Source organism: Thunnus albacares, chromosome 12, assembly GCF_914725855.1.
Source record: "Thunnus albacares chromosome 12, fThuAlb1.1, whole genome shotgun sequence".
Classification (NCBI taxonomy): Eukaryota; Metazoa; Chordata; class Actinopteri; order Scombriformes; family Scombridae; genus Thunnus; species Thunnus albacares.
The window spans coordinates 14,614,641-14,626,645 of NC_058117.1; the positions used below are offsets into that span (position 1 = coordinate 14,614,641).

The following is a 12,005-nucleotide window of genomic DNA, read 5'->3' on the forward strand; positions in this document are numbered from 1 at the left end:
ACCTGAGTAAATTACATCCCACCCTTAAGCACTCTGTTTCCATTGGAGTCCAACACAGAGAACTGTCAAATACATTCAGTCTTACCCTCAGACCAGAGCAGGTAGTGCGACAGTGCATTCAAGATCAATCTGTGAGAGGAAAAAAAAACAAAAAAAACAACATAATATTTGAAAAAAATACTTTCTTTAGTCTCAAAAAGCCAAAAGAAAGCCAGAATAATCATGGTAGTAGCTGTGATGATACAATCAACAGATAAGTAATGATGATGATATAGTTATTATTGACAACAATAACACAACAAAGCATAGGAGAGTGCAATAGCATTTAGAAAAAAAAACTCAATGTATGAAAATTGAACATGTATTAAAGCTTGTTTTTCACAGCATAAATTGGAAATGATAGATATTTGTATTTGTGTGAAGAGAGACCACCATTCCTTTGTTTATCACAGCTTTTTCTCTTTTTTTTGCATAAAATGTTGGTCAAGTCCTGATTGAAAATGTGTGTGTGTGTGTATATATATATGTGTGTGTGTATATATGTGTATATATATATATATATATACACATATACATATATATATATATATATACATACACACACACACACACACATACATACACATACATATATACATATATATATATATCCTCTGGTTTCATATTAATTCATCTAAAAGTTGTCACAGGCAAGAGTTCAGTTTTTGTTTTTGTTGTCATGGGTTTACAGTAATTGCTCCTCATCGTCGCCCCAACTCCCTCTTTTTTCAGAGGGGATGGTGGTGCGTAATTGGGGGGGGAGGAGGGGGGGTGAGTTTTCCTATGGCCCCTCCCCCTGAGTCAGGATGAGGCCACGCCCCCAGTTGGAAGCCCCTCCCCCTGCTGCTATGTGGAGTCCTGATTGACAGCTTTCCCTCCGTTCATGGTGGGAGTCCCTGAGCTCTTCCTGGAGCGGTGCTTGTCCTCTATCTCATGCAGTGACGGCTCCCTATACATACAAACTATGGCGGAGATGTAAAGAGAGGGGAGAGAAGAGGAGGGGAGAAGAGGGGAGAGGAGAAAGGGGACAATGGAGGGCAGATTGGAGAGATGGATGTGCAGACAGAGACAAGGTCAGGTGTGAGAGGCTGGGACAATTACACCAGGCGGGAAGGGATAAGACAGGGAACTAGGGCCATGTCAGCACTTTTTCCTATCACATTGCTTAACAAGTTTTCATGATAATATCTATCACACTCACTAGCTCACTAAGAAACACATTAGAGGTGATATTTAAAAATAAACTTCTACCAATGACACCTAAAGAAATGTTAAATGGCCGGCAAAACAATAGACTTTACGGAATAATTCAACATTTTGTGAAATATGCTAATTTGCTTTCTTGCCGAGAGTTAGATGAGAAGATCAATACCATTTGCATGCATATGTTAAGTATGAGCAGGCAAGAGACAGTTAGCTTAACTTAGCATAAAGACAAGGGGAAACAAGGGGAAACAGCTAGCCAGGCTCCGTCCAAAGGTAATATCTGCCACTAATTTATATCTTTTTTGTTTGATCTATGCAAAAACTGAAGTGTAAAAACAACAAGTTGTGGATTTACCACCACTTCTTACATATTTTTTTGCATACACACGAGAGTGATATAGATTTCCTCGTCTCAGCAAAAAGTATATTTCGGAAAGTGTCAAAATACTCCTTTAAAGTGTGATCAGATCCTACACCTGTTGTTATTATTTCTGCACACATTAAACATGAATTTAAAAGACAACACAGCAGGTTTTTAGCCTATTAACTGCAAATGTGTATACTTAAAGTGACTACCAACTCTTTAACAAACTATGGCATACATAAAATAGTGTTCTTCCTTAACACTGTTTTCCATAAATTTTAGTGATGAAATTGAACTTGCATGAGAATAAATGGACAGAAATGCCATTGCCAGAAGATGGTTTGTTTAGAAAACTTTTCTTTTCACTTAAGGACTGTAATATCTGATATTGTCTTCTGCCAAATGTCAATATTTTAAATGCAAGAATTAAACATTTAATTCCAAACTCTTCATTGTGATATTTTTCTATAAGCTTTCTCATACCTTCAATGGGCCTGGGCACAAAGTGCGACGAGGGCTTAGTCTTCTTGACCCGGTTGCCTTTCATGACTTGTCCTTCCTTGGTGAGGCCAAGGAACCAGGCCCGGCCCGACTCCTGCTGCCGGTACACAGTGGACGAGTAGATCACATAGTAGTTCTCAAAAACAGACTCCTTGAACTTACACTCCGGCGTGAACATCTCCTGCAAAAGGAGAGAGTGAAAAATATAAACTATGTGCATATAAGCTCACAGATATAGATATAGATAAATTAATGCATGCATATCCATACCAAAGACACATGCACACATAAACAGCAAATAAACAGAGGGACAATTTGAATGAAGACTCAATTAAGAAAAAAAAAAAAGCAATATCTGCTTCACTCTGCCAATATTGGCTCTCATCACTAGCATGTGCACATTGCCAAGGTCAGTAAACATACTGTGTTGGCACACACACACATACACACACACACACACACACATACACACACACACATATATCCTTGGAATTCAAATAATGAGAATGATAGTCTTATTAGAATAATGGTGAACAATGGAAGATTTTTATCTCTCAGTTTCATTATCAAAGCAGCAAGTCAAGGAGAAAGTCAAGGGGAAACACAGGAGGTGGAGAGGAATGACAGGAAAAATGAAAAGATCCAGATATTGGATACTCCGCCGGGAAAAGGAACAGTGCCAGATTATTGCTATGACAATGCAACAGACAAAACAATGCTCTTGACTCGCTAATCCATAACAAACCTAAGCTGCAGCAATTTGGGCATTTTGTTCATATTTTAATGAGGATAATGGTGGCACTGACCTTTATATTGGCAGGACAAAGACTGTGTCTTTACTTTTCCCAAACAAAATCTATATTTAATAAAGCAGGTGAGCTGATTAAGGTGTTCTGACAAGATGACAAGATGGATGCCAACCTTATCACCTTCGTCCCTGCTCTCCTCTTCCATCTGAATGCTTCGTGACTGCAAGAGGCTAAATTAAAAACTAACGCCAGTCAGTTTGAAGAGCAGGGAAGTCGTGTGTGTCCAAAATAGATGAGCGTGATGTGGAACAGCTGGCTTGGTGGATGTTGTGCTGTCTGAGTTTAGGCAGACTTCGCACTGTATGTGTGTGTGTTTGGCTGTCGGTGCTGTATTTCATTCATTAATATCTCCTGCAGGGTTCTGTACCCTTTTAAGGTTGTCCATCTGACTGACAGCCCAATTCGGCTTCCCGCTGGAGGTGACTGTTTACGTGTTTGTGTGTGGGTATACAGTATGTGTGTGTGAGAGAGGGAGAAGTAGAGAGTAGGAGAGTCTTTAAAAGAGTAAATTATAAAATGTAATTATGTTTAAGAATTGGGAGATATTTTCTCAGTTTCCTGTTGTACTATCTAGCCATACAGATTTTGATTTTGGTTTAATTTGTCAGAGGTTTTGGAGATACGAGTCTCTGAAATTTCGACCTCCACTCTGATACGATGGAGGTGAGTGGAATTTTGTTTGTGATGCTTTCCAAAAACAGAAAAAAGATTATCCGAACATGGTGGATAACTTTCATTGGGATTACTTTCTATAGAAGAAGTCCCTGCATGTTCTGTGGATTCTCCAGAATAACAGGCACACTAATTCTGAGAAGTGCTGCAGTTGTCCAATAATTTTTAGATGCTTTGAACGCAACAAACAAAATGTCATCCATATCCATTGTACTGGATTATAGGCAGACATCTTTGAGAAGGATATCACAAAACCTGGGCAAATTAAACCTAAGCCATCTAGATGGCTGGTTACACTAGCACATTGGTGAGGAAATGTGTTTTGTTTATTTTTTTGGTAATTTGGGTGAATTGACCCTTAAAAACCTTAAAGCATACCATGCAGCATGAATGGATTTTTTTGGCCACTTAGAGGCAGCACAACAAGCTGTGAACATAACACTGACATATTTGCTTATAAAGTTGTTATGGCATACGTGTTAGCAAACAGTTGCCTATTTATACAGCATACACGGAGCAAAGTTATTCATCCCGAGTCATGTTTCCACCTAATATTCACTCTCCTTTTAGCTGTGTTTTTCCTCTCCACCAACCAACTCCTGAGAAAATTATCTAGTGCCAAATACTCTACTATAATGGACCATATTGATATATATTGCTGTAAAACTAATGAAAACTCAATTAGTAAAAAACTCCACTACGTTCACCAGTTAGTCAAAATCTTGATCAAAATGCTGAGCACATAACCAAAAACATAAAACCAAAACAATGAGTTGAAAGATGCTAAAGAGATCAGAGGAGCAGAGGGGAACTGCAGAGGCGGTTGATAATTTTGTGGATTCATCACTATGATTGACAACATTCACATTACACTCTGTCATTTGACCCTTTGTTTATGTAAAAATGTTGATTAGTGCAGCTTTAAAAATATAAAGTCTGACATATGCTGTTTAAAGAGTATGTGTATCTGGGTCTTTGCACGCATAGTTCAGCAAAATGAGTCACAGTCTTTAAGTATCACCGCCCATTTATAAGACACAGCAGTCATAGCAGGCTGTGTAAAGGACTCTGGGAAGGTGAGGTCACATGGCCAGCAGTGTGGAAACGTCTCACTGGTCAGCAGGAAGGAGGACAAGCTTTGTGGTGAGCTGGCAGTGGAGTTTATCTGGGCCTGCTGACACACTGTCAAACAGCAGACATCTCTCTCTCTGTCAGGGTGCTGGGGGTCTTGTTGTGCCTGTCTGGCTGCCGTTGTGTTTGTGTGTGAACATATGTGTTTGAGGGGGAAGGGGGCAGACATTGATACATTACACACCAGCAGGCTTTGTCCCTTCTTCATCTGTTGTGAACCCAAATCAGGTCGAGTACACATACACACCCACACAAACACGTAAATGCACTCTACCATCCAACTCATCACAATCAGCCCCTTTGCTTCACTAACACAGCTGTAGAATCTCCTCCAAATTTGTCCACAAGGACAACACTCTGTTACTGTCTATGAAAAGGCTTGGGGCAGTTTAGAAAGTACCCTACCTCTGGCTTGGGAATGATAGGGGTGGAATGTAAGTGACTTTGAAGTCACTTACATTGTTTGCGGATGACTGGGTAGAAATATGAGGTGACGAGACAGGGTCGGAGTCTCTTGTGATTAATGGGATCTCCTTAATGGACATGTATGAACCACAGAGCCACACAGGGAGGGAAACGCACACACAAACTCAATGTGACACACATGCTCTCACACATTAAAATGCACACCAGTAGGTTTACCCTGTCGCTTCCTCTGCCAGGAATACATAATTGACCAAAGTTGTTACCGCCACCAAACAAGGGAGGAAAAAAAGACGTGCCACATTCCAGGGCTAACAGGCTGTGCTTAGTGATAGTAAACCAATTACAAGGACACCTATTTATATTCTGTGGTGATATGAAGGAGAAAGGCGAAGGACTTGTTAATAAAACTGGGCATTTGGGATTGCTCACACGCTACCATTAGAGGCCTCAGTGGGGAGCTAAAGATAAATAAACTTAGGAGTGCAGCTGAGACCCAGTGGACAAACACCAGGAAACTGGAGACAGAATATTAATGTTTTAGTACAAAACTATTTACTTTTTTTTTTTTTTTAGGTTGCTACCTGAAATTTTCCTCATTCACTTGTTTGAAAGGGACAGACATTAGCCCATAGGCACAGATCTTACTGTGAACAGGGTAATAATTTAAAGGTACCCTGTGGGGATTTGACCACTCTAACATTTTGAAACGCTTGTTCCCATTTCATTTATATCTCATGCTCTGCTAGCACACACATGAGGAACACATGCACATCCATGACCAATCAAGTGAAGCCATTTCTGCCCACTGCACAGGGTAGTAATGCAACTATGTACATGCATAGTGTGCATACAAGCTGTAAAACACAAAGGAAAAGCAGACAAACATTTAAAATAAGATGCAAAGAAAAGTTAGTTAACATGTTTAAGACATCATAATTAATGTTAGAAACAACTCATAAGTTGCTAGCTAGGCCTTCATGTCAAATTGTCAAATGTGACAGTAAAAGAAACTGGAAATCACCCCAAAGATTGGTCATATCTATCAAATCAAAGGAGGTCTATATGACAGTTGTACGCTATTGGAGTAATTGACAGTTGGTAGTAGTAATGTGCCAAGGAATGTAGCAATGCGCTAGCAAAAGGTTGGGAGCAAGAACTGGCCAATGCTAACTATTATTGTAAACAATGAGGGTTTCAAAATATTCAAACTGGCTTTGCAAATGTTTTATGAAGAAGGAAACGCTTTCAACATATTTGGTAGGGCTTTATAGGTGAGAAACACTCAAAATACACGAGTAAACTGAAAAATCGTATCACAGTAAGGTCCACTTTCTAGCTTTTTTCTGAGCTTAACTTAGAAGAAAATTCCATAGGATATTTTTACTGTAATCATTTTGTAATAGTGGGTGTCATTGTTTCTCTGTATTTCTCTGTATTTCAGAGAAACAGATGACACCTTTCACTGTGGACACTTTAGGCACACATTAGGGGGTTGATGAGTGTATTTCTGTGTTGGTGGCTGATGGAGGGTGGGTGATAGGATGCGGGTGCAGGAAATGTAAAATGAAACGAAAAAGAAGAGCAAGACGTAATGGGTATGACACAGGGTTGCCAACAAAACTGGGTTGAACGCATTCTGAATCCAAAATTGGTTTCTGGCTCCATCAGAGGAGAGAGGCATTAAGGAACCCTGCTGCTGCCGACAGGCGTTGTTTGACTTTGGATAGAGATGCAGAGGATATGGGAAGGACCTCCATTTAAATATGGGCCTGAGCCACTGGTGTATCTGAGAGAATTGGCCTCACTGAGAATCCCCGGCCTGCCATGGAACTCCCGAGGAGCTCATTATTATTCGGGCAGATATTCAGGTCGGGGATTGTCTAGACTTAGTACTTACTTAAACTAAAAAACTCATTTTTTTTCTTTTTCTGTCCTGTCCTCCCCTGCCTATTTATGTTTTTCTCTGTCTTACTCAGAAAGTCGATTACTTTGGTTCTGTGTTTTCCATCCTTAATGTCTTCCAGAAAGGACATTAATGGTTAATAGCTAAAATCAAATCACAAACACATTCTAATGCTCCATTGGTCATAGAGAAAAATATTGACTGAGCCAAACACTTCATTTCTCTCTATGTACAGTATGTATCATTCTGCTCATGTCCTGCTCTTTACTCTCTCTCCTCTTTTTTTCTCTCTTTCCCTTCAGAGAGCACTTACAATCCATTATCTGTCATTAGCATTGTCCACACATACATGCAGCTGTAGAAAGTGCAGGCACACGAGCGCAGGAACAGTTATTCAAATTATGATTTATTAGACTGACAGAAAATTAATCGCCAACAATTTTGATAGTCAATTTGTTGTTTGTTGAGGTCATTTATCAAGCAAAAATACCAAACACTGGCTATTACCAGCTTCTCAAATACAATTTGAAGATGTCACCTTGGGCTTTTGAAATGAGAATTTTAACCATTTTCATTTTATAGACATAAAGCAATACACTGAGAAAATAAAAAAAACTAATCATTAGTTGGAGCCCTATCACTTCCTTCCAACTTCTAAGTCAACACAACAACAACTGCTCATAGAACCATTTTGTTCTTGAGAGAGAAAGACACTGGAGGGGGGAAAAAGACATATTCACAAATGCCCATTATCATTTATCACACACACCAAATCTGAAACTCTCCCCTGACCTTCCACATTAACTCCATCTCACTCCTCCCTCAGGGCCTTCAGTAAAGCTTTTACTGCGACACATTATTTATTTTTCTGTGACATAAATAAGAAGCAGTAAAATTAGCAGCTGATTAAAGAAAGAGTAAGAACAGTTTAGAGGCCGCTGTGAATAAGACAGATAGATAGATAGATAGATAGATTGGTAGATAGATAGATAGATAGATAGATAGATAGATAGATAGATAGATAGATAGGGAGAACAGTGGTTACTGCTGTGCAGTAAACTAGGTCATATTGAGAAGTGTTATAAATAATGGAAGGGAACTCTTCATTGTAGATGCTCAGCCCCCACGCACTTCATCGCTAAACACTCCACACAAGCGTTATCACCCTGCTCACCCATGACTACATCAGCTTCCAATCAGCAACGGCCTCAACAGTGAGCTCTGCACTCCAGGCAAGAAAAACCAACCAGCAACCAACATGTCTTGACCACTTAATTGATCCACAGTAACAGTAAATTGACTACACTAATTACCTGAAACCTATATGAAAGACTGAGAGAAAGACTTCTAAAACTCGCATTGCAACACGACAACTTTTCAGACTCATCCTAGTAACTGACACACAGAAGAGAAAGCCTGTCGCATTCCCTCGCTAACAAGACAGTGCAAGGAAGCAGGGAGAGAGAAAAAAGAAAAAGGGAGGGGGTGTTAGAGAGGTAGGAGGATATCCCTCAGTAATTATCTCCCGAGGGGGACCGAGGGAGAGAGCTGTGCATCTCTGCTCTCAGATGTTAGGAAGACAAAACAAGTCAACAAAAACAAGCAGGGAGAAACTTTATAGTTATGAGAGGCAAAAGAGAGAAATGAAGACCCTGGAGGAGAGAGAGAAGAGTGAGAGGGGATGAGATAAGGAGGTAGGGAAAAAAAAATATTAAGACCTGCACAAATAATAATAACAATAAATGTGGGTAAGTATGAGATATGAAAGTGAAGGACTTATTTTATGGCTGTGATTGCACCATGGAGGTTGTCATAAAAGTGTGAATAAAAAACAAAAATGTTCCCAGTTTGAGTCTTATTGAAACACTTAAAAAGTTCTCACACTGTCTATAACTTACATAATCTGTACTGATAAATTAAGTGGGTAAATAATGAGAAACAGTGAGAGAAACCGGCTATCTGCGCTTCCATCCAGTGTTTTGCATGTTACTTTAAGCTTTTTATGAGCAATCTGTGGCTCTCCAAGCCTCCCTGTGATCCAGCCTACCAGCCGCATTTTCCTAACCAGTGCATGCTGATATCCCATGCTTCACATCTGAGCAACTGGACCTCCTCCATATGGCCAGGGAGGGCACTCACTCTGTGTCTTTAATTAAAATGGCCTTTCAACTGTTACTGCAAAAATGTCTCGCCTTCTGACAAACACTCCCTTTGCTTCTGATATAAAGGTCAACAATTTGTTCCACCGCCCATAAAAATGATGATTAAAAGGATAAATGGAGTGTAATGTTTGTCAAGATGAAAGCTGCCATTTGACACTAAGGTACTGAATCACTTTTAATTAATAATAATCATGTACTGTGACGCAAATGATGATTTCATCGAGGGTGGGTGTGCATGTGGGGGGTCAGACAGCGTCCCTAACAAGGAGTTGATTTCGTAAATTAAAAGATTGTTGTCTGGGCACTGTTAAACTTTAATTAGAAGTAGATGTGTGGGTGGAGGGTTATTATAATCCTTATAGTAAAGCAGTGGATTGTGTGCTTTGTTTATGAGCCTTTAGTTATGAATGAATCCGTCTATGAGTCATAACAGCCTGCACATTTATCGTACGTCCCTCTCACTTGTAAGTGCTCATACATCTGTTGAGGCACTGAGTTGCACAAGTTGTACTGAGTGAGAATTCCCTTAGAATAATGGCACTGAATTCACTAGACTTCCCTTGAATTATTCAAGTGAACATTTGAAAAAAAAAAAAAATGCAGCATGTACGCCATTTATTTGGTCTATGTCAAAATGTTCTCCTGTCTCACAGTAAAGCTGCTCCCTTATCAATAAATGTAAGTTGCAATACAACAGATGCTGGCTCACTGTGTCCTTCAAGGATTTTATGAGTGTTTTCAAAAAAGTTTGATGGGCAGTTTGTGAATTCCAGCTCCTGCCAGTCGTTTGTCGTGGCTTTCTGGCAATCAGACCGCCGCCACAGTGTCCCTCAGCAGAGATTTGTTGGTAACAGAACCCTCACATCCTCTTCTTTCTTCTGTAACACCATCTTCAGTTAGATTAGGAGCCAATGCGACTGGAGGTTATATAACTATGCCAACTAGGGATATCTTCCTGTCTCCATACTGTATCTCTGTCTATGCCCCCACCCAATTTCTCTCCTGCTCTCTCTCTCTCACACACACACACTCTCTCGCCCTCTGCAACTCATTTCCACAAACGTGCTCCAGTAGCACGTCTTCATCCTCAATGCAAGCAGCTACGACTTAACGTTTTCTCCGACTGACATCCGTGACTCTGTCCACCCCCGCCTGTGCATCTGCTACCCACACTTGCCTATATGCTTCTCACATCTTACACTGCAAAAGAAATCCATCCTTGCAATATTTACTCCCCCACTGAGCCTTGGATGTATTTTTATAACCCAAAGGAGTAATTCCATTAATGCTGTGAGATAATTCAACTTTTTTTCAAAGCAACTTCAACTTCTAAACTTTAATAACCATGCAGAACGTTTGGGTAATATAAAAAATGACACATGATTCAAATTAATTCCTGAAAGAAAAAGTTACGTCAGAAAAAAAGTGAAAACATTTCACAGCTAAGACTGCATTAATATAAAAAGGATATCTTTGCAGTGTAGTATTCTTTCATAGCAGCAGGAAGCCTGAATAGAAATCAGGATGAAAGCTGAACAAAGCAACATCATCCACATCAAAAGACAATGAAATTCAATGGGATTTCTCTTCATGGCTGCTACATAACGAGCCTCCGTTAGTAGCCAGTAAAAGAAGAAGAAGCAGTTTTAAAAAGAGCTGAGCACTGAACTTGATGTCAAATTAAATGTAAAACATACGCAGTGCTGCTTCAACAACAAAGGGGGGGTAATAAGTGCTGCACGGCAACACAAAGGCACATCTGAAGGGCTCTTGAATAGAGCAGAGATGAAAGGGTTTGGAAGGGCTGAGTATTTGCTGCAGTGGGATATTAAAAGAGACAACAAAAAGAACAAAACGCAACACGTGTTAATGAACGAATACACATGCTGGTTATGCACACACGTGCACAACCTTACAGTGCAACCGGGGCAAGGGGTTGTATCTCACCGAGCTGTAGAGCATGCCCTCGCCATTCATGGCAATGTAGAAGCCACTCTTCACCCCCTGGATCGCCACCACTCTCAGACCCACAGGAATAAGATTAAACAGGGCTGCAGAGCAGACAGAGTGAGGGATAGGAAGGGAGGGAAGGAGATACAGAGACAAAGAGACAGAGACAAAAGAGAGACATCAGAGACAAAGGACAGAATAGGACAATTGAGTTTTCCCTGAACTCTTGTAGACACGACAGCCTCTGATCTCTTTTCTTTGGCCATGTGTCAGCAGTAAAGTGAATAGTACAGGACACAGACAATGGAAACACTGAAGCACCTCATTATAACAGTGACGCATTAAAGGAATAGTTTGACATTTTGGGATATAGGCTTATTTGTTTTCTTGCCGAGATAGATGAGAAGATGGATACCACTCTCATGTCTATAGGGGGAAACAAAAAGTAACAAAATCAGCTTACAAACACCTCTGAAGCTCACTACATGATATATCTATTTTTTTTAATCCATACAAAAACCAAAGTGTAGGTGAAAAGGATTGCTTCTCAAGACAAGGACAGCAAACTTCAGAGAGAAAAAGGAGTGGACCACTCTGACAGATTTGCAGCTTTTAATAGTGCAAATGGAGAAACAGCACAAAAAACAGAGGATAAAAAGGACATGTTGTGCTTTCAGGGAGGGTTATGTGTCAGACTATTTCTTGGCTGGACGCAGTGACTCCTTGGACTCTACGCAGGTTGCCTGGCAAGCTCAAGGTGATGACAACACTCGAAGAAGTCGCTGTGTCTGGCCAGGAAATAACCCAGCACGTTACCCCTCCTAATACAGTGTATTTCCCAA

At 40.2% G+C, this 12,005-nt stretch overlaps 1 protein-coding gene across 2 annotated transcripts in view; it reads right to left on the reverse strand.

Moving 5' to 3' along the window:
• Positions 1-599: 599 nt before the first annotated feature.
• The window catches only part of fgf12a (fibroblast growth factor 12a), a 35,484-nt gene continuing 24,078 nt past the window's right edge, over positions 600-12,005 (reverse strand). For both annotated transcript variants that reach the window (XM_044369426.1, XM_044369425.1), the window contains exons 3-5: positions 11,161-11,264; positions 2,093-2,291; positions 600-1,001 (exon numbers count right to left, since the gene is read on the reverse strand). In XM_044369426.1, the coding sequence (XP_044225361.1) occupies positions 886-1,001; positions 2,093-2,291; positions 11,161-11,264 (419 nt within the window). In that variant the 3' untranslated portion in view covers positions 600-885. The remainder of the gene's footprint in view (positions 1,002-2,092; positions 2,292-11,160; positions 11,265-12,005) is intronic.